The following is a 23,761-nucleotide window of genomic DNA, read 5'->3' as shown; positions in this document are numbered from 1 at the left end:
GAAGACCTTTTAAAAAATCCGAAACCTCTCCGTTAATCTATATTTTGGACATATAGCTTATACCGATAACTACCGTATTATTATTATTATTATTATTATTATTACTTTTATTATCATCATTTTCCTTTGCGCTTCAGTTATCCTTTTTCTCTTTCCCGGCAAGACTCAGTTCCCACCATATGCCTTAGGAAAGTTGCATATCATTTCAAATCCATTATTTACAACTCAGCCTTAAAAATACATAAAGCTTTTTGCTGTATAATACACTAGATTATTTACAGTGTTGCTACCGGTGTATCTAAAAATAAATTACGGAATAAATTAAGTTGTATGACATTATTTGGTGGCTGCGTGATACGAATTTTTGATGTATTTTTGTTTAATTTTTGCTATATTTCTTGTCCTGTGTTTAGCGTGTACAGTATGGTGGGTAAAAAAAGAAATTGCAATAGATTATACAAGGGGAAACTTATATATCATAGGGATATGTATTTGATGAGATTTGTAGATTTATAGTCATGAAAATCAGTGCGGTAATTAACAAGAAAAGTTTGTACATTTAAAATATTAATCTGATATGGCTAATAATGTTACTTAAAATCTGCACTAACACAGGTAAATAAAGGTATGTACATCTAAATCAATAAATATTAATCTGATACCGTAAAGAATTGTTAATGTCGCTTAAAATCTTTGCAGTAATGAAGTAAATAAAAGCACTTAAATCAATAAATATTCACCTGATATGGGTAATAATGTCACTTAGCATATGTACTGTAATAAAGATAAATATGTACTAATCAATAATTACATATTCAGGTGATGTGAGTAATAACGACACTTTAGATCTGTTCGATAATAAAGTTAAATAAAGTATGTACACTTAAATCAATAAATACTCACCTGATATGGGTAATAAAATCACTTTAGCCTAAATCTGTACAGTGATAAAGTTAAAGTATGTACATTTAAATCAATAAATATTCACCTGATATGGGTAATAATGTCACTTAGCACCTGTACGGTAATAAAGGTACAGTACAGAAGCACAGGTCCATGTACTACAGCAGTACATTTGGCACATCTTGTAATCAACTCAGCATTCGTCGTCAGTGTAACTAAAAGTACTAATTAGAGATGAATGTAGTCTTGCTATGCTCTCCCTTCCCATGCATATAAAGGTGTGTACACATTAAGTACCCATATAAGTACAGGTCGTCCCCGCTATAGCGATGAGGTGCGTGTACTGTACTAGAGCTGTACATCAGACACTTGTTGTACAGTTCATTCTTCACTTGGAAAAAAGTTATGTAGTTCAGTAATTCTACCCACAGCTAAATGTAATCATGTCATAGGATTACTTCACTTGCTTCTTGAGGTGTACGCATCCAAGTACATGTACTACATTATCGAAAGATACCGGTAATGTTAAAGGCTTCACATAACTATAAATAATTGTAATCATGCCATAGAACCACTACTTATGCTTCTAGAGGTGTACATATCTACGTACTACAGCTGTACATCGAGCACATCCTGCAGGGGGCCGTTGGAGAGGTGGAGGGGGGGTTTGGAGGGGTCGAGGGTGAGGGAGGGGGAACAGGTGTGGTCTGGGAGGGTGCAGTGGGTGGGGGTACAAGTTTGGGTGCAAATGGAAAGCTTGGCTCTCGTTGTTCTGGATCTAATCCTCTCGTGGAGCTGGTAGTCGAGGGGAAATACCACTGTTTGAGAGAGAGAGAGGGGGGGGGAGGTAAGAAAATAGGTACCGTAGTAGAAAGGTTGGTAGTAGTGTGTGTGTGTGTGTGTGTGTGTGTGTGTGTGTGTGAGAAAGAGAGAGAGAGAGGTTAGAAAGTACGTAGTAGAAAGGTTAGTAGGAGAGACAGAGTGAGAGAGGTAAGAGAAAGTAGGTAGTAGGATGGTTGGTAGTGGAGGGAGAGAGAGAGAGAGAGAGACGGGGGTGGGGGCAGAGGTAAGTAAGTTGGGAGATTGGTGGGAAAGTTGGTAGGATTGACAGAGGGAGGAGGAAGGAAGAGTTGGAGAAAAGGGAATGGATTGTAGAAAGTTGGTTGGGTGGAGAGGTAGTCAAGAGGAAAGTTGGGGGGAGAGAGAGAGAGAAAGTAGGTAAAGGAGGTATATATGGGAATAAAAAAGAATAAAAGTGGAAGAGAAAGATAAAAAAGGAAGAGAGAAATAAAGGAAGGAAGAGAGGATAAAAGAAGGAAAGGAAGGAAGGGAGAAAAATAAAGAAAAATATTAGTATTGCTTTTGATTTACTGTACATAAAGATTCCAGTGAAATACCTGAAAATATTAACAGATTAAATGTTACCGTATTTATTAAAGAAGTAAATGTGGTTGTATTTTTAATTAATTTGCAGTGAATGCTTTTTTACCACAGAAAATTGTTGTTATTACTGTTAGCTACCATATACAGTATAAGAAATTTTATATATAGGATACGTTCATAATTTACGTAAAGATATAGCTCTCTCTCTCTCTCTCTCTCTCTCTAAATCGAATGTCTCAGTCTGTTGATGTCTGCTGTACTCTGTCTGTCTATATCTGTCTATTTATATGCTTGTATCTGTGCATGTATGTCTGTCTATCTATCTGTCTACAGTATTATCATCTGTACTATCTAATTATGCCTTATCATCTCTTATAAACCTATCTGTCTGTCTGCACTATCCATCCATCCATCCATGTATGTATGTACTCGTATGTATATGTATGTATCTTTGTCTATCCATCCATCCATCTATGTATGTACTCGTATGTATATGTATGTATCTTTATCTGTCTATCCATCCATCCATCCATCCTTTTGTCTGTCAGTCCATCCATCTATCTGTCCGTCCGTCCGCCCATCCATTTGTCTATCCATTCATCCATTTGTCTGTCTGTCCATCCATCTATGTGCCCATCCATTCGTCTATCCATCCACCCTTCTATTAATCCATCTATCTACCTATACCGGGTAGCCTGTCTACATATCCATCCTTCCATCCTCCATCGATCCATTTGTCTATCTATCCATCCATCCACCCATCTATCCATCCACCCATCCATCCATCCATCCATCAACTCACCTTCACTCTGCGTCCCTGAATCAACTCTTTGCGACGATACGGAAACACTACTTTTGATGGTCGAGTATTTTTGCGTTGGCATCATCGATATTCTTACGTTTCTTTCCGGATGCAGCAGAAGGATGTATAGCTTTGGGGTGAAGAGGCACACTAGGGCGACGGTGGCGGAGAGGGAGACGGTGACGCAGGTGGTGGTGATGCGTAGCTGTGGTGGAGAGAGGTGGAGATTGAGGAGGACATGGATGGTTTTGGTGTGTGTGTGTGTATGAGGGAGAGGAGGAGGCTTGTGTGTGTGTGTGTGTGTGTGTGTGTGTGTGTGGAGAGAGAGGGGGTTGATGATGCGAGCTGTGGTGGAGAAAGATGGAGATTGAGGGAGAGAAGGAAGGTTGATGTGTGTGTGTGTGAGAGAGAAATTCCAGTAACAAGCAATCTTTCATTTTAATTCTCCAGTCTGATATCTAATTTCAGTTCTGTATCCCTATTCTCAACACTACCTTCACTTAATATATTTCTCAGTCCTTGCTAAATAATCTAAATCCATCCCACGTTTCCCCCACTTAATCACCACTTAGCAAAAATAACAGGAAATAATCGCAAAGGACTGGTTAAACCGATTATTTCTCTAAAGCCAATTTCTGTTCCTGCTAAAAGTTGCAATTGTCTCTACCCCCACCTACCTCCCACCTAAATCCCACCTACCCACCCATGTAGTTGAAATAGGTAATAGAAAAATGATAGTGGGTAAAATAGGCTGTTTTTCTAAGCTCCCACCTACCATCTACCCACCTACTACCACTTATCTACCTCTCCTGTACTCACTCATCTGCCTCCTACTCACCTACTACTCATATACCCACCTGCCATTCACGTACTCCCCCCGCCCCCACAAACCTACCCCCACCAACACCCACCCACCTTCCCACCCACCGACTCTCACCCGTACTGACAGCCATTTATCCCCCACCCACACACCTGACCTTACTTACATACCCACCTACACTGCTGACTTACCCTCCTCCTACATACCTACCACTTATCTACGCACCTACCCCCACTTACATACCTACAGTACCTACGCTACTCACCTACCTTCCTCCTACTTACCTACCACTCATCTACCCACCTACCCCAACCTACATACCTACCTACACTACTCACCTACCTTCCTCCTACTTACCTACCTTACCACTCATGTACCCACCTACATACCTAGCTACACTACTCACCTATCTACCACTCATCCACCCACCTACATACCTACAGTCACTACACACCTACCAACCACTCATTTACCCACCTACATTCCTACTTACACTACACACCTACCAATCACTCACCTACCCACCTACACTACACACCTATCTACCACTCATCTACCCCCATCTACCCACCTCCACATTATTAGCAGTAGAGAAGTAGATGGGGACGAATGCCAGCCAGATGATGCAGGTGGTGTACATCGTTACACCTATGTGGCGACTTTCATTAAAGGCCTCAGGTATCTTGCGCGTGAGGACAGCGTATATGGTGCACGTGGTGATGAGGCCTGGGGGGGAGAAGGTGGGTTAGGTGGGTGGAAGTAGTAGGGTTCAGTGGGTAGGTGGGTGGATGTAGTGGGATTCAGTGGGTAGGTGGGTGGACAGGCCTGGGTGGGAGAAAGTGGGTTAGGTGGGTGGAGAGGCCTGGGTGGGAGAAGGTGGGTTAGGTGGGTGGAAGTAGTGGGATTCAGTGGGTAGGTGGATGGTGATGAGGCCTGGGGACGAGAAGGTGGGTTAGGTGGGTGGAAGTAGTGGGATTCAGTGGGTAGGTGGATGGTGATGAGGCCTGGGGGGGAGAAGGTGGGTTAGGTGGGTGGAAGTAGTAGGGTTCAGTGGGTAGGCGGGTGGTGATGAGGCCTGGGGACGAGAAGATGGGTTAGGTGGGTGGAAGTAGTAGGGTTCAGTGGGTAGGTGGGTGGATGTAGTGGGATTCAGTGGGTAGGTGGGTGGACAGGCCTGGGTGGGAGAAGGTAGGTTAGGTGGGTGGAAGTAGTAGGCTTGAGTGGGTAGGTGGGTGGATGAAGTGGGATTCAGTGGGTAGATGGGTGGACAGACCTGGGTGGGAGAAGGTGGGTTAGGTGGCAGAAGTCGTAGGATTCAGTGGGTAAGTGGGTGGTGATCAAGCCTGGGTGGGAGAAGGTGGGTAGAAGTGGTAGGATTCAGTGGGTAGGTGGATGGAGAGGCCTAGTGGTGATGAGGCGTGGGGGCGAGAAGGTGGGTTAGGTGGGTAAAAGTAGTAGGAATCAGTGGGTAGGTGGGTGGAGAGACCTAGTGGTGATGAGGCCTGGGTGGGAGAAGGTGGGTAGAAGTAGTAGGATTCAGTGGTTAGGTGGGTGGCGATGACGCCTGGGTGGGAGAAGGTAAGTTAGGTGGGTGGAAGTAGTAGGGTTCAGTGGGTAGGTGGGTGGAGAGGCCTAGTGGTGATGAGGCCTGGGGGCGAGAAGGTGGGTTAGGTGGGTGGAAGTAGTAGGATTCAGTGGGTAGGTAGGTGGAGAAGCCTAGCTAGTTGAAAAAGGAGGGGTTAAGGCTGGTTTAGGTGGGTAGTTAGATGGGAAGTAGGTGGGTGACTGGAAGGCAGGTGGGTGAGAGGGAGAGGTAATAGAATTTCAGTAGGTAAGGAAGGTGGTTAGGTAGGTGGTAAGGATGGCTGACGTTGGTGGCAGAAAGTGGGATAGTGGAGGGGGTTTAGATGAGTTAGATGGGAGGGAGAGAGGGAGGGAAGGAAGGAAGAATAGGTACCAGAAAAGACACTGCAGACTTACAATATGACAAATACTCTTCACTGGAATATACACACCCACCTACCTACACATAATTATCTGTAGTATGCGAACTATCAATCCTAAATATACCCATACTAAACAGCAGAATATACAAACACATTCCTATTCAGACTACACATACTCAGTCCTAGTTATACCTGTACAGTAATACTTAATACATACTCACCTATAGGGTATGCAAAGGCGATCATGTAAGATGCATTGATAGAGGCTTCACAAACGAGAAAATTGTCCTCTCGCTGGATGTAGTGGTGAACTGCCTTGGGGGGCCTCACCACACACCACACGCCACTCACCACAACCTGCATAATACCAGGGTTATGTTAGGCACCATACACCACAATCATTTTAATACCAGGTTTTGTTAGGAACCATATGGTCACGTTAATACCACACCAAATATCAACACCACAACATCACATCTGAATCTACATGACAGTGAAATGCCACACACACACACACACACACACACACACACACACACACACACACACACACACACACACACACACACACACACACACACACAGCTAGACATGTAAATTTCTTATCTTTTTCCCACCAGTACATAGGCCTACTCACACTCCATCTATATCCACATATCCCCCACCCATACCTCCACTTACACACCCACCTAACCCCCACCGACACACCCACCTAACCCCTACCTACACCCACCTGCACAGCCACAGCACAGAAGCACAGACAGAGCTGGGAGCGTGGTGATATAAACGAAGGTCTTTTAGCTGTTCGTTTCCCAGCATTAAAGATACGTGCTATGCGGTTGGTCTTGGTCAGTAGGGCGCTATAGACCACGGCGAAGCAGAAGCCAAGACCAAACCTCTGCACGCCGCATACGAACGCTGTGGGCTGCAGGATGAGGAGGGAGAGGAAAAAAAGAATAATTGAGATTTTTATTCATTGTTTTTATTATTATTGTTATTATTATTATTATTATTATTATTATTTTGTTTATTACACTTTACTGTCCTATTCAGTGTTATATAAATTCCTCTAATATTGCCATACTCTGCATGAATATAAGACAAAAGGATATTAACCCCCCCATATCAAAAAATAAATTGCTAGAGCAGAAATGTTAGGGAGCCTCCTTAACACCTTTTCCCCAGCGATTTATTTTTCGGCTGGTTAATATCCTTTTGTAGCTTATGTAGATTTTGGCGATGTTAGAATGACGTAAGCAATGCAGGAGAGTTGAGTGACGTATAATAAGCAAAATAAATCGCGCAGGAAAAGGTGCTACCCCTGCATCAACTCTGGGTGTTCTGGGTTGACTCTCTCTCTCTCTCTCTCTCTCTCTCTCTCTCTCTCTCTCTCTCTCTCTCTCTCATTTTCAGATACCAATTTCTCTTTTATATAATATCGGGATCATATTTACCCCTTTGGGATAACCAGGTCTCTCTCTCTCTCTCTCTCTCTCTCTCTCCATACACATATATACAGTCTTCATAGATCTACTGTGTCTGTCACCCACCTTGAAGAAAAGAAACACGTCACATTGTATATATATCTATCTAGCCTGTCTATCTGTCTGTTTATCTATCACCCTCAAGACGAGTCATAGCACAGCAGAGAAAGATGCCAGATAGCAGCACAGAAGACAAATCGTGTTTATCTATCTACCTGTCTATCAGTTTATCTATCTATCTCAGTCATCGTAACTATCTATCTATCACTCACCTTTAGGATGAACACAGCAGAGGAAGATGTCAGACAGCAGGACATAAGACAACTCTTTTTCTATATTTATCTATCAATTCATCTTTTATCTATGTCTATCTATCTGTCTATCTATCACCCACCTTCAAGACGAACAAAAAACAGCAGGACATAAGACAGCACTTTCTCTTTGTTTATATATCTGTCTATGCATCTGTTTTCTCTGTCTGTCTGTCTATCTATCCGTCTATCACCCACCTTCAAGACGAACACAAACGCCGTAGCATAGCAGAGGAAGATGCCAGACAGCAGGACATCAGACAACTGTTTTTGTTTATATATATTTCTGTCTATTTAACTATCTGTCTATCTATCCATCTATCACCCACCTTCAAGACGAACACAAACGCCATAGCGTAGCAGAGAAAGAGACAGCAACACATAAGACAACTCTGTGTTTATCTTCTGTATTTTATCTGTATCTGTCTGTCAGCCTGTGCATCTATCTGTCTGTCTGTCTATCAATCTATCCATCTATCACCCACCTTCAAGACGAACACAAACGTCATAGCGTAGCAGAGGAAGATGCCAGACAGCAAGACATAAGACAGCTCCCTGCCAGACGCCCTAACAACGGGAGTCGAATGGTGTCGAATAAAGACGAGGACGACCAAGCTTGTTATGACGAGACCGAGGGACGAGAATATCATGGCTCCTATGGCCCACCAGGAGTTAGGACGAATGAACACCTGTGGGGGGAAGAGAGATGGATAAAAGAAAGACGAAAATGAAAAAAAGTTAGAAAAAGAGAGAGTATTGATGAAGAGACGAAAATAGAATGACTGTTAGGGACGAAAATTTGGCTCCTATGGCCCACCAGGAGTTAGGACGAATGTATATATACCTGTGGGGGGATGAGAGATGGATGAAAGAGAGACGAAAATGAAAAAAAAAAAATAGAAAAGGGGAGAGTATTGATGTGGAGACGAAAATAGAATGACTGATACATAGAGACGAATATTTGGCTCCTTTAGTTCACCAGGAGTCTCGACGAATGAATACCTGTGGGAGGAAGAGGGAATTAGGGATGAATAAAAAAAAGATCAAAGAAGAGAGGTAGCTACGCACGTGTGTTCGAAACTGACCAAATTAATCACCAGGAGGAGAAAAGAGTGATGTAATGAGGTGTATAAAAGACCGCGTTCCGTAGAGGCAAAGCGCGGATCGTCTCTTTGGCTCAGTGGTAACGTGCGCGCCTGTGAAGCGTGAGGGTCTGAGTTCAAGTCCCGGCCAGACCAGTGATTAATTTGTTAGGTTTCAGTTGGGTCATCACAAGGAGGTGGAAATGAAGGAGAAAAATGTGAATTAAGAAAAGATAGAAGTGATGATGATGAAGAGGGTTGCCTAATCAAGAACCAGGACGAATAAATACCTGGTAGAGGAAAGAAATCTGTAAGAATGGGCGAAAGGAAGAAGAATGGACGAAAGGAAGAGAGAAGAAAGGAAGAAGAAGAAAAAGAAAAGTGGACGAAAGGAAGAAGAGTGGACGAAGGAAGAAGAAGAATGGACGAAAGGAAGAGAAGAAGAAGAGTGGACGAAGGAAGGAGAAGGAGAAGAAGAATGGACGAAAGGAAGAAGAAGAAGTGGACGAAAGAAGAAGAGTGGACGAAAGAGAATAATAAAAAGAAGAATGGACGAAAAAAGAAGTGTGGACGAAAGGAGAAGGAGAAGAACAGGAAGAATGGACGAAAGGAAGAAGAAGAAGAATTGACGAAAGGAAGATAAAGAAGAATTGACGAAAGAAGGAGAGTGAAAGTGAAAAAGAAACTTGTCTCGAGAGAAGCGTTGCTATTATCTTTATTTTTCTTAAGAGTGTCGGTGAATATAGTCTTTTGGAGAGAGAGAGAGAGAGAGAGAGAGAGAGAGAGAGAGAAATGGAAAGGGAGAGGAAGAGAGAGAGGGAGGGTAGAAAGAAAGAGAGAGAGAGGGAGGGTGGAAGAAAGAAAGAGAGAGGGGGGGAGTGAGAGAGGGATGTAAAGGGAGAGGAAGAGAGAGAGAGAGGGAGGGTGGAAGAAAGAAAGAGAGAGAGAGGGGGGGAGTGAGAGAGGGATGTAAGGGGAGAGGAAGAGAGAAAGAGGGAGAGAGGTGGAGAAAAGAGAGACGGGGGGGAGTGTAAGGGGAGAGGAAGAGAGAGAGAGGGAGGGAGGGTGGAGGAAGAAGGAGAGATGAAAGGAGAGTGGGGGAGAGAGAGGAGAGGAGAGGAGGCGGAGGTTAGAGGAAGAGAGCAGGAAAGAAGAGTGAGAGACATGAAGGGAAGGAGAGATGTAAGGAGAGAGAGAGAGAGAGAGAGAGAGAGGGTGGAGGAAAGAGGGAAAAAGAGAGGGAAAGTGACATAGAGATAGGGGGAGATGGAAGGAGTGTTTGAGAGAGAGAGAGAGAGAGAGAGAGAGAGAAGCAATATCAAGGAAGGTGAATATCAAAGCTTCAATCGCACACCATTAGTCACCGGGATGTGCGTGTGTGTGTGTGTGTGTGTGTGTGTGTGTGTGTGTGTGTGTGTGTGTGTGTGTGTGTGAGAGAGAGAGAGAGAGGAGGGTGAAAAGGAGAGGAAGAGAGGCAGAAAGAAGAGAGAGAGGAGGGAGAGAAATGAAAGTACGGAGAAAGGAAGGAGAGAGAGAGAGGAAAACAGGGAGGGAGAAGGGGAAGGGGGAGTGAAAGAGGGAGAGAGAGAGAGAGAGGAAGGAAAAAAAATGAGAGAAGGAAGGAAACAGCAAACCCTAAGCCCCAGACTGGCAGGAAAAAGTGAGAAGGAATACTGCGAAATTCAGAGAAGGTGTCAGAGAAATTTTATAGGATAGAATGAAAGAAAAACGTATACATACTATTGATGTGAGAAATAAAGAAATATAGTAATAATTCTTTTCGTTTTTCACATCCACTCTCTCTCTGTATATATATATATATATATATATATATATATATATATATATATATATATATATATATCTGTCCGTCCATCCATCCATCCACTTATCCATCCATCTGTCCATTCATCCTTCCATCCATTCATTCATTCATTTATTTCATTCATTCATATATTTATTTACCTGTGCACTATTTGCCCCCTCTCTCTCTCTCTCTCTCTCTCTCTCTCTCTGTTAGTTTATCCACCCATACATCCAATCATTCATTCATATATTCATCCACCTGCTTACAGTCTGTTTTTCTCTCTCTCTCTCTCTCTCACCTCCGGGATGGGCGTGCAGGCGGTGTGGGTGGGGTTAGGGAGAGTACCCCATTTACAGGTAATGCATTGGGTTGGGTCATCTTTGTTTACCACCTGTGAAAGAAAAAAGATTATTATTATTATTATTATTACCGGTATTATTATTGTTATTATTATTATTATTATTATTGTTATTATTATTATTATTATTATTATTATGGTGAGCATCATTATTATTCTATCACGTTACTACTGTTCATGTAATTACATTTATGATACTGTTGCTTTTGCTCTTCTTGATATTGAAACACTATCATCATCATCATCTGTCTATCTGTCTGTTTATCTATAGCCGGACGCCTTTATTCCGCAAGGGGTGACCACAAACAAATCGTCTCCATGTCGCCCTGTCCCCTGCCATTTCCCTCCCCTCTCCCCAACTCACACCCCCCTCTCTCATATACCTCCTCACTCCATCCCTCCATCTCATCCTTGGTCTTCCTCTTCTCCCTCCACCTTCCGCCCAACTCACCCCCCCCCCTGTCATATGTCTTTCCACTCCATCCCTCCATCACATCCACTTTCTCCTCCTCCCCTCCACCCAGCTCGCACCTCCCTCTCTCATATACCTTTCCACTCCATCCCTCCCTCTCTCTCACATACCAGGCAAGGCTGCTGCACCACCCCTAAACATCCACACTGTGCAGTGTGTAGCTTCCACGTTATGTCCACAGACTTCCCATTAACTCAATGTACCGGTTTATAATGTCATGCCGTAACTATTATTTTATTTGTTTACTTTCTCTTTCAGGTTACTCTATCGGGTAGCTTATAGATAAAGTATTATAGAATGTGGCTTTTCCTTTCCAGTGTTTCCTATATAATTTCCATGTCAGTTTTTCCATGCTGCATGGTGGTTTTTCTCACTTTTTCCTGGAGGGTTTGGTGGTGGGGGGAGCCTTCGTGCTTTACTCTCCTTGTCCTTCAACATGTAGAGTTAGATCTTCTAGTCATAGTTTTCTCTAACAAGCAGCCTCGAAAGGACCATAAGGTCTGTTGCTGTTTGCTTTCCTGTGTAATCCTGTGTAATCCATCCCTCCTTCTCATCCTCGGCCTCCCCCTCCCTCTCGCCAGCTCACATCTCCCTCTTTCATATACCTCTCCACTCCATCCCTCCTTCTCTCACATACCTCCCCACTCCATCCCTCCTTCTCTCACATACCTCCCCACTCCATCCCTCCTTCTCATCCTCGGCCTCCCTCTCCCCCCTCATCATCATCACTATTGTCCTTGACTTTTATGAAGAGGGATAAAGTTTTTCTATTAAGACTGATTGCGGTCAAAAGGTCCTCTCTCTCTCTCTCTCTCTACCAGTACATCTCTATCTATCCATCTATCTATCTATCACCCACCTGGTAAACAGTACGGTTGTAGCGGTGCCGGTAGCAAGATTATACACCCTTTGTCTGTCTATCCATCTATCTATCTACCAGTCCGTCTATCGATTTATCCTTTTATCTATCTACCAGTCCATCCATCTGTCTATCTACCAGTCCATCCATCTATCCATTTATCTATCTACCAGTCCATCTATCGATTTATCCTTCTGTCTATCTACCAGTCCATCCATCTATCCATTTATCTATCTACCAGTCCATCTATCGATTTATCCTTCTATCTATCTACCAGTCCATCCATCTATCTATACCAGTCCATCCATCTATCTATCTACCAGTCCATCCATCTATCTATCTACCAGTCCATTCATTTATCTATCTACCAGTCCATCCATCTATCTGTCTACCAGTCCATCTATCGATTTATCCTTATATCTATCTACTAATCCATCTATCCATCCATCTATCTATCTACCAGTCCATCTATTTATCTATCTGTCTGTCTATCCATCCATCCATCTGACCCTCTATCTATCTACCAGTCCTTCCATCCATCTATCTATCAATCTATCTGTCTACCAGTCCATTTATATAACTCAATCTATCCATCTATCTATCTATCTGTCTATCAACTGGTAGGCCGTACAGGAATAGCAGTGCCAACAACAGCTTTCTCCTTCAACCGTCTGTCTAGCTTGTCCGACTATCTATCTGTTTATCTATCTACCAGTCCATTTATATAACTCCATCTATCTGTCAACCAGTCCATCTATCTATCTATCTATCTGTCTCACCTGGTAGGCCGTGCAGGAGTAGCAGTGCCAACAACAGCTTTCTCCTTCAACCGTCTGTCTATCTTGTCCGTCTATCTATCTGTTTATCTATCTACCAGTCCATCTATCTATATATCTATCAATCTGTCTCGCCTGGTAAGCCGTGGAGGAGTAGCAGTGCCAACATCTCTCTCCTTCAACCATCTGTCTCGCTTGTCCGTCTGTCTATCTATCTATCTATCTGTCTATCTATCTATCTCACCTGGTAGGCCGTACAGGAATAGCAGTGCCAACAACAGCTCTCTCCTTCAACCGTCTGTCTAGCTTGTCCGGGAGAGCAAGGCAGGGAGCACACCGAGGCAGGAGGCGTGGATAGTCCCCCGTGAAACTGCAGGGCTGTGAGAAAGAGAGAGAGTGAGTGAGGAAGTGAGTGAGATGGGGGAGGAAGAGAGTGACTGGGAGAGTGGTGGGGGACGGATGAAGAGGGGGAAAGTGTGGGAGAGAGGGGAAGGGATGTGGAGAGAGAGAGGGAGGGTGTGAGAGAGAGAGATGGAGAGGGGATGAAGAGAGGGAAAGAGGAGAAGCAGACGCGAGGTGAATATGATGATGGTAATACAAAATAATAATACTGTAATGATGAACCTGATGATGATGGAGAAGATGATGATGATAGTGGTGATGGTAATGATGATGGTAATAATGACTGCTGATTGATGGAGATGATGATGATAATGGTGATGATGAACGAGGAGAAGATGAAGATGGTGATGAAGAAGAAGAAAGAGAAGATGATGATGATGATGATGAAGGAGAAGATGATGGTAATGATGATGATGAAGATGATGACTGATGATTAATGAAGGTGATGATGATGATAAAGAAGGTGATGATAATAATAATGATGATGATGATGAAGATGATAGCAATTCGTAAACAAGAAGTCAACTAATTATTAAAAGGAGCAATTTTAGGCCAAGTTGAAGTGGAAGGAGTATATCTATCTATCTCACCTCTTCCTCGGCCTCCTCCTTCCCATCAACAAATTCTGAGCCAAATTATGTTTAAGTTTTAGACCCCCCCCCCGCGTTATTGAAAGCCTGGATAAGCCCTTGCAAACCATCTTCCCTAAATTCTCTCTCTCTCTCTCTCTCTCTCTCTCTCTCTCTCTCCCCATCTCTAGTTTTCTTTATGTCTTATTCTTACTACTGTTTTTTTTTCTTTTTTTCCACTCCACCTTCTCTATCTTTCCCTCCACCCTCTACCTCTCACTCCACCCTCTACCTCCCCCTCCACCCTCTCCACCTCTCCCTCCACCCTCCACCTCTCCCTCCACCTTCTGTACCTTTCCCTCCACCCTCTACCTCTCCCTCCACCTTCTCTACCTCTCCCTCCACCCTCTACCTCTCCCTCCACCCTCTACCTCTCCCTCCACCTTCTCTGCCTCTCCCTCCACCCTCTACCTCTCCCTTCACCTTCTCTATCTTTCCCTCCACCCTCTACCTCTCCCTCCACCCTCTACCTCTCCCTCCACCTTCTCTGCCTCTCCCTCCACCCTCTACCTCTCCCTCCACCTTCTCTATCTTTCCCTCCACCCTCTACCTCCCCCTCCACCCTCTACCACTCCCTCCACCTTTTCTACCACTCCCTCCACCCTCTACCTCTCACTCCACCCTCCACCTCTCCCTCCACCCTACACCTCTCCCTTTACTCTCCACCTCTCCCTCCATCCTTCACCTCATCCTCCTTCTCCACCTCACAAGTCCTCCACTCACCACTCATATTCAGCTGCAGCTCCCCTTCCACATACTGCCCCACCTTGATCCACCTGTACTGGTCCACCTCCACCTGCTTGAAGTGGATGAGGTTATAGCGAGCTGGACCGTCGCCTTGGGAATCGAACCTGAATTCATCTCCACTCAATCCTGCAAAGATGCGGTGTAGGGGAAAGTTATGAGGCAGCTGGGTTTATCTATGTGTGTCTGTCTGTCTGGATGTGTGTGTGTGTGTGTGTGTGTGTGTGTGTCTCTCTCTCTCTCTCTCTCTCTCTCTCTCACCTGTACAATATTGTTAAGCAGTACAATATCATTTACATATTCCAGCCATCACCATCTTCTCTCTCTCTCCATCTATCGTCTTGAAGCCTCATAACCCTATCTATCTGTCTATTTATCTATCTAACCAATTTCTCTGTCTAATCTATCTATCAGTTTTTATCTATCATCTATGTCTGTCTGCCTCTATGTATCACCCTATATCTATCCATCTATCTATCTATCGTCTCTTATCCTCTGTCTATTCTGTCAGTTCATTAATCTTGTTTATCTATCTACTATGTCTATGTCTTTATTACCTCTAAACTTGCCTCACATACACCACATACTAATAATCCCTCACTTATACTCCCACTTATACCCCTTCACTTATACTCCCACTTATACCCCCTCACTTATACTCCCACTTATACTATTAATGGTGATACTAATCCTACTTATGGCACTTATAACTTCTCATATTTATTCTCCCTCACTTATACTCCTCATACTGACTCCCTCACTTATACTCTCTCCCTCACTTATACTGACTTCCTCACTTATACTCCCACTTATACTCACTTCCTCACTTATATTCCCACTTATACTGACTTCCTCACTTATACTCCCACTTATACTGACTTCCTCACTTATACTCCCACTTATACTGACCCTTACTTTTACTCCCACTTATACTCGATACTCCCACTTATACTGACTTCCTTACTTTTACTCCCACTTATACTCGCTCCCTCACTTATACTCCCACTTATACTCGCTCCCTCACTTATGCTTCCACTTAAACTCCCTCACTTATACTCACTCCCTCACCTATACTCCCACTTATACTCACTCCCTCACTTATACTCCCGTTTATCCTCGCTCCATCACTTATACTCCCACTTATAATCACTCCCTCACTTATACTCCCACTTATACTCCCTATACTCACTCCCTCACTTATACTCCCACTTATACTCACTCCTTCACTTATACTCCCACTTATACTGACTCCTTCACTTATACTCCCACTTATACTTGCTCCCTCACTTATACTCCCACTTATACTGACTCCTTCACTTATACTCCCACTTATACTCGCTCCCTCACTTATACTCCCACTTATACTGACTCCTTCACTTATACTCCCACTTATACTCGCTCCCTCACTTATACTCCCACTTATACTCGCTCCCTCACTTATGCTCCCACTTGTACTTCCACATACTGACCCCCTCACTTATACTTCCACTTATACTACTAATGGTATTTAAACTAATCCTAATTACGGCTGTAGTATATAACCTCTCACATTTTTTCTCCCTCACTTATACTTCTCCTCATACTGACTCCCTCACTTATACTCCTCATACTGACTCCCTCACTTATACTCCTCCTCATACTGACTCCCTCACTTATACTCCTCATACTGACTCCCTCACTTATACTCCTCCTCATACTGACTCCCTCACTTATACTCCTCCTCATACTGACTCCCTCACTTATACTCCTCCTCATACTGACTCCCTCACTTATACTCCTCCTCATACTGACTCCCTCACTTATACTCCTCCTCATACTGACTCCCTCACTTATACTCCTCATACTGACTCCCTCACTTATACTGACTCCCTCACTTATACTCCTCCTCATACTGACTCCCTCACTTGTACTCCCACTTATCCTCGCTCCCTCACTTACTCGCTCCCTCACTTATACTCACTTATACTTCCACTTATACTGACTCCCTCACTTCTACTCCCACTTATACCCCCACTTACACTCCTTATACTGACTCTCACTTATACTCCTACTTATACCCTCACATACTCCCACTTATACTCGCTCCCTCACTTATAATCCCACTTCTACTTATACTACACCACGTACCTACGAAATGTACCCTTCTTAGGTAGTGAAGAAGTTGCTCTCCGTCTACAGGTGTCATTTCAGGGCAGAGACCTGGCCTACCTCCACACACCTGACGATGCATATCTCTGAGGAGGGGAAGTTAGGTAGGTTAGTTTCTCTCTCTCTCTCTCTCTCTCTCTCTCTCTCTCTCTCTCTCTCTCTGTCACACACACACACACACACACACACACACACACACACCTGGCTATGCATATCTTTGTGGAGGGGAAGTTGGATAGGTTAGTCTCTCTCTCTCTCTCTAGTTAGGTTAGTTTATAGCTATCTGTTTCATCTGTCTGTCTGATCTGTGTATATATCTCCCTGTCTCTATCTATCTATCTATCTATTTATTTATCTATCCCTATATGCTGTCTGTCTGACCTACCTCCACACATCTGGCAGTGCATCTCTGTGTGGAGGGAAAGTTAGATAGGTTTGATTGCAGTGAGGTGTATATCTGAGCTGTCTATCTATCTATCCATCTGTCTATCTATCTATCTGTCTATATGCCGTCTACCTGGCCTACCTCCACACACCTGTCGATACACTTGCAGCATTTCTGTGTAGAGGGGAAGTCAGGTGTGTTGCATTCTGCTTAGTTTAGTTTGTCTGTCTGTCTGTCAAGTTCGAGTGAAATGGTATAAAAGGTGCATCCCACAACAGGGCTATCAGCGAAGAGAAACAGGTGTGTGTGTGTGTGTGTGTGTGTGTGTGATATTTGTTTAATGGCATGGAGTATGAGTGTTAATGCGTGTGTGTGTGTGTGTGTGTGTGTGTGTGTGTGTGTAATGCCATGTATGTATGAGTGTTAATGCATGTGTATGTGTCATGTATGTGTTTACGTTTGCCTGTATATATGGGTGTTAATGCATGTGTGTGTGTGTGTCTTATGTATGTATGTATAATGCCATGTATGTATGAGTGTTAATGCATTTGTGTGTGTGTGTGATGTATGTATATTTGCCTGTATACATGGGTGTTTATGCATGTGTGTGTGTGTGTGTGTGTGTGTTAATGTATGTGTAAGTATGTATATGCGTGGTCAATTTATATACACCATCGCAAGTCACAGAATATCAAATCCACTTTCTTTTAGTCTCCCTCCAAACAGTCTTCCAAGAAACTCACCTCACTATCCCTTACCCATTTCTGAAGATTCCAAACTCAATCATGCCGTACAAAGTGTTTCTTAAAAGACACCAGGATTTATTTACTGACTTTGGATCCAGAAAAAAAGAAAAAAGAAAAAAAAGATGTGGAAGGAGGGAGAAAATGGAGGGCTAAAGAAAATGGGGGTTAGGTGAGTAGGGGGGATTACTACAACTATCACCACTACTACTACTACTACCACCACCACCATCACCACTACTTCTACTACTATAGCTGTTACTACTACTACTACTACCACCACCACCACCACTACTACTACTACTACTACTACTATCGCTACTACTACTACCACCACCACCACCACCATTACCACCACCACAACCACTACTACTACTACTACTACTACTACCACCACCACCTCAGGGCGTATCCGAAGGCCAGCACAGCGTCGGAAACGAATTGTAGTTGTGCTTCGAACTGCGTATTGAACGGGGTGAGACGCTCCATTCCGGTGCAGGGGTGAAGGTGTTGGTTGTAGGGTGTGGGTGAGCCGGAGGGGTGACGGCAGCCGAAGTGGTCCTCCCAGTACTCTGTTGGGGTGAGAGGAGTGATAGATAGATGAATAGATAGATAGATAGGTGGAGGGGTGAAGGTGTTGGTTATAAGGTGTGGGTGAGCCGTAGGGGTGACGGAAGCTGAAATGGTCCTCCCAGTACTCTGTTGGGGTGAGAGGGGTGATAGATAGATAGGTAGATAGAAAGATAGGTGGATAGATAGATAGATGAATAGATAGGTAGATTGAAAGATAGATGGATAGATAGATGAATAGATAGGTAGATTGAAAGATAGATGGATAGATAGATGAATAGATAGGTAGATAGAAAGATAGATGGATAGATAGATGAATAGATAGGTAGATTGAAAGATAGATGGATAGATAGATGAATAGATAGGTAGATTGAAAGATAGATGGATAGATAGATGAATAGATAGGTAGATTGAAAGATAGATGGATAGATAGATGAATAGATAGGTAGATTGAAAGATAGATGGATAGATAGATGAATAGATAGGTAGATAGAAAGATAGATGGATAGATAGATGAATAGATAGGTAGATAGATGGATAGATAGGTAGATAGATAGATAGATGAATAGGTAGGTAGATAGAAAGACAGATAGATAGATGAATGGATAGGTAGATAGATAGAAAGATAGATAGATAGATAGGTGAATACATAGAAAGATAGATGGATAGATAGATGGATGGGTGGAGAGAGGGAAAGAGAGAGAGTGTGTACAGAGATCTTACAACGATATGAAAGCCACACAGTCTAAACAGAAAGAGGAAGCATAGATAAGAATGATAACAGATAAAGGGAGAGTGAACCATTGATAACAGATAAAGGAAGAGGAAGGATAGATAATAAAGAGATAATGGGAGAAATAAAAAGCAGATAAAGGGAGATAGAAAAAGATAAAGGAGGAAGCCCAGATAAAGGAAGAAAGCACATGCAGATAAAAAGGCATATACACAATAAAGATAAGATAAAGGCTAAAGATAAAGGTAAGATAAAGACTAAAGATAACTGGATAACTGAAAAAAGATAAAGGAATAAAGAAGCAGCACAGAAAGAGGGAGAAAGCACAAGCAGAAAAGGCATATACACGATAAAGGCTAAAAATAAAGGTAAGTTAAAGACTAAGGATAACTGGATAACTGACCTACAAACCATGGATTTCTTGGGTTATTTTCCACGGTGAGGTTGAGGAAGTAGGTGTCAAAGCCTGTGACTGGGTTGGCTTGGGGTTGGATTGATAGTGTTCCTTCCATTTCCGCCTCGTTACCTGTGCAGGTGGGTTGGGCTTAATTAGGCTAGGTCAGGTGTTGATGGAGAGGCCAGGTATATACGGTATTGATTATTTTTACTGCTACTACGATGGTATTACAACTACTACTACTACTACTATTACAGAATTATTATTATTATCATTATTATTATTATTAGAACTACTGCTACTACAACTGCTCATACTTCTATTGCCGTACTACTATCATCATCATTATTATTAGTATTAGTAGTAGTATTAGTATGGATGGAGGGTGGGAGACTGGCGGGGAGAGCGTATGTGAGTGAGGTGAGGGAGGGAGAGGGAGGGGGAGGCCGGGGATGAGATGAAGGGATGGGGTGGAGAGGTATATGAGAGAGGGGGTTGTGAGTTGGGAGTAGGTCAGTGAAATGGCGGGGGACAGGGCGACTTGGAGGCAATTTGTTTGTGGCCACCCCGTACGGGGTTGAGGCGTCCGGAAAAAAATAGATAGATAGATTAATATTATTATTATTATTTACTACTACTTTTATGACTACCACCACCACCATCACTACTACTATCATCATCATCGTCATCAAACCCAAACTAGATCCAGTATCATCAAAAGTAAGGGATCTTTTTTCATCCTTTATTGACATCTTCCTTGGGCATATAAACACTCAAGACTTTTGCCTCTCTCTGTATCCTTTATTAGTTCATTGGAGAGCTGAGGTTTGGATTTGGTAGTAAAAATGTGGGTCGTATTTCTCTCTCTCTCTCTCTCTCTCTCTCTCTCTCTCAGCGTGTTTGTATAGCTATGTATCCCTTTAAATAATTTCCCTTTAACTTCTTGCCCTTTAACTCCCGTCCGATCTGATCCAGGAGCTCTCTCTCTCTCTCTCTCTCTCTCTCTCTCTCTCGGTATGTATGTATGTATGTAATTCTCTCTCTCTCTCTCTCTCTGTATGTATGTATCCCTTTAACTCACTTCCCTTTAAATCATTTACCTTTAACTTCTTTCCCTTTAACTTCTGTCTGATCTGATGTAGCTCTCTCTCTCTCTCTCTCTCTCTCTGTATGTATGTATGTATGTATGTCACTGCATGTAGCCCTAATCCACCCAAACTAACCCTAATCTACTCCTACTAACCCCTATCCATATCAAACTGACCTGAAGAGACGAGTGTGGAGGTGCAGAGGAGAAAGAGAGAGAGAGAGAGAGAGAGAGAGAGAGAATTGCAGAGGTGGTGGGTTTGTAGATGAGACAGATAGATAGATAGAGAGAGAGAAAGAGAGAGAGGGGAGGAGGGAGGGAGAGAATTACAGAGGTGGTGGGTGTGATGTAGGAGAGAGAGAGAGAAAGAGAGGGGGGGGAGGGAGGGAGAGAATTACAGAGGTGGTGGGTGTGATGTAGCCTAGGTGAGAGAGAGAAACAGAAGGAGAGAGAGAATCCACGTAACTCACCTGAGGATACGAGTGTGCGCGCCGACCATCCATCCGAACCGATCCACGTAAAAGTGCCGGTAGCGTTATTACGGCGAACGGCGCGCATTACACCTGCCACCTCCTGATCAGACCCGAAGATAATCACGCCTGGAAGTACGGTGGGTCTTAGTGCCAGAGTGGTGATATGTGAAGGTCTGTGCTGGTCTTTGTTGTACAGTGGTTCTTAGTGCCAGAGTGGTGATATGTGAAGGTCTGTGCTCGTCTTTGTTGTACAGTGGGTCTTAGTGCCAGATTGGTGATATGTGAAGGTCTACCCCCAAACTACCCTCAAAGTACCGGTACCCCCAATCTACGACCACACTACGACCCACCTCTAGCCCTTGTTTTGGTCAGGAGTCGTTTTTCTGTAAGGTCGTAGGCTCCTTCTGACTACCAAACTACATACAAATCTACCCTCAAACTACCACGAATCTACCCTCAAAGTACTCCCAATCTACGACCACACTACGACCCACCTCTGGCCCTTGTCTTGGTCAGGAGTCGTTGCACTATGAGGTCGTATGCGCTCTCGTCCGCCACGCCGGAGTCTTTCACCAGTTTCTCCTTGACGGCGATGCAGATGTGGTGGGCGAGGAGCAGGCCTTCTAGTTCCTCGTAGGCCTGTGGAGGAGGGTTGGGTGTGAGAGAGAGAGAGGGGGGGGGGGAAGAGAGAGAGAGAGAGAGAGAGGAGGGGGGATAGATTAATAAGTAGGTAGGTCGATAGATAAATAGGCTGATTGATTAAAGGATGGATGGCTAGATTGATAGATAGAGAGAGAGAGAGGTTAGTAGACACAGATATATATAAGGAGATAGACTGATCAGTAGGTCGGCCGATAGATAGATAAATAGACTGATTGATGGATGAATGGCTAGAGAGAGAGAGAGAGGTTAGTAGTTAGACAGATAGATAGAGGGATAGATTGAGAAGTAGATAGGTGGAGAGATAGATAAAAAGAATGATCGATTAATGGATGGATGGCTAGAGAGAGAGAGAGAGAGAGATAGGGGGTATTTAAAAGGGATATTTAAGGCCGAAGGGTGTGGTTAGAGAAGATTGTGTGTGGCGATTTAATTGAGGAGGTAAGAGGAGGAAGATCACAGGGAAGAGAAGGGAGAGAGGTGGTGTGATATGGTGTGGTGGTGTGGTAGTGTTTTGATGTGGTGTGGTGTGGTGGTGTATGGTGTGGTGTGGTAGTAATGTTGTGGTGTGACGATGTCTGGTGTGGTATGGTAGAAAGTGTTGTGATGTGGTGTGGTGTAGTGTTTTGATGCGTGGTGTGGTGGTGTATGGTGTGGTATGGTTGTGTTTTGATGTGGTGTATGGTGTGGTATGGCAGTGTTTTGATGTGGTGTGGTGGTGTATGGTGTGGTATGGTAGTAAGTGTTGTGATGTGGTTGTGTTTTGATGTGGTGTGGTGGTGTATGGTGTGGTGTGCTAGTGTTTTGATGTGGTGTGGTGGTGTATGGTGTGGTGTGGTAGTGTTTTGATGTGGTGTGGTGGTGTATGATTTGGAATGGTAGTAAGTGTTGTGATGTGGTGTGGTGTGAGGGTGTATGGTGTGGTGTGGTAGTGTTTTGATGTGTGGTGTGATGATGTATGGTATGGTATGGTAGTAAGCGTTGTGATGTGGTGTGGTGTGGCATGGCAAGTACTGTGGTGTGGTGCAGTGTGGTGTGGCAATCATATAATGTGGTATATTAACATCCTAACCATACTTCCTGTCTTTAAAATAATCCTGTCAAGTAATTCCTCATCTTTACCACATAGACATGACATCAATAAAGGTAAAATTAAAGACTGGATTTATTTTTGTGTGTGGGATATCCTGGGACAATAAACGAGACTAACAAGGAGAGCACAGGCCAGCGATGTGGGGAAATAATTGCTTTATGAATGATGGTGTTGTTGTTAATTGTTATAGTATTTGTGTGTGTGTGTGTGTGTGTATTCTCTCTCTCTCTCTCTCTCTCTCTCTCTCTCTCTCAGCCAACCTATCTATCTGTCTGGCAGTCTTTTCATCTGCCAATCAGTCTATCTACCTACGTATGTTTCTGTCTATATACCTGCCTACCTTCTTACTAATTCTCTCTCTCTCTCTCTCTCTCTCTCTCTCTCTCTCTCTCTCTCCCTCCCCCCACCTTCCAATTACTCCTCTTATCATTACTTCCTCCCCTTCATTCATCATCTTTCTCTAATATCCCGTTTTCTCCATACACCATTCAATTATTTTCACATTTTCAAGGAAGGAAGGAGGAAAGGAAGGAAGAGAGTAAAAGAATGAGGGAAGGAAAAAAGGAAGGATGATGAAAAGAAAGGAAGGAAGGAAGGAAAGAAAAAGAAGAGGGACAAGAAGAAATGAAGGAAAGAAAGAAGGACAGGGGACAGGAAGGAAGGACGGATGGGAGAAGGATGGAAGGAAAGAAGG

At 43.5% G+C, this 23,761-nt stretch overlaps 1 protein-coding gene across 1 annotated transcript in view; it reads right to left on the bottom strand.

Annotated features, from left to right (window-relative positions):
* Positions 1-1,512: 1,512 nt before the first annotated feature.
* LOC145401773 (metabotropic glutamate receptor 6-like) overlaps positions 1,513-23,761 on the bottom strand; it is a 62,906-nt gene continuing 40,657 nt past the window's right edge. Inside the window, exons 4-17 of the mRNA XM_080273952.1 lie at positions 21,809-21,953; positions 21,312-21,440; positions 19,761-19,883; positions 18,455-18,626; positions 16,906-17,012; positions 14,758-14,907; positions 13,248-13,381; positions 10,837-10,929; positions 8,135-8,338; positions 6,588-6,779; positions 6,076-6,211; positions 4,480-4,634; positions 3,089-3,293; positions 1,513-1,721 (exon numbers count right to left, since the gene is read on the bottom strand). Coding sequence (XP_080130078.1) covers positions 1,513-1,721; positions 3,089-3,293; positions 4,480-4,634; positions 6,076-6,211; positions 6,588-6,779; positions 8,135-8,338; positions 10,837-10,929; positions 13,248-13,381; positions 14,758-14,907; positions 16,906-17,012; positions 18,455-18,626; positions 19,761-19,883; positions 21,312-21,440; positions 21,809-21,953 — 2,154 coding nt within the window. The remainder of the gene's footprint in view (positions 1,722-3,088; positions 3,294-4,479; positions 4,635-6,075; positions 6,212-6,587; positions 6,780-8,134; positions 8,339-10,836; positions 10,930-13,247; positions 13,382-14,757; positions 14,908-16,905; positions 17,013-18,454; positions 18,627-19,760; positions 19,884-21,311; positions 21,441-21,808; positions 21,954-23,761) is intronic.

This window comes from Coenobita brevimanus, chromosome 56 (assembly GCF_032717465.1).
Source record: "Coenobita brevimanus isolate Jiangsu-jjx chromosome 56, ASM3271746v2, whole genome shotgun sequence".
Lineage (NCBI taxonomy): Eukaryota > Metazoa > Arthropoda > Malacostraca > Decapoda > Coenobitidae > Coenobita > Coenobita brevimanus.
Note: the sequence above shows the minus strand (reverse complement) of the source record. Positions and strands in the feature narration are given on the sequence as shown.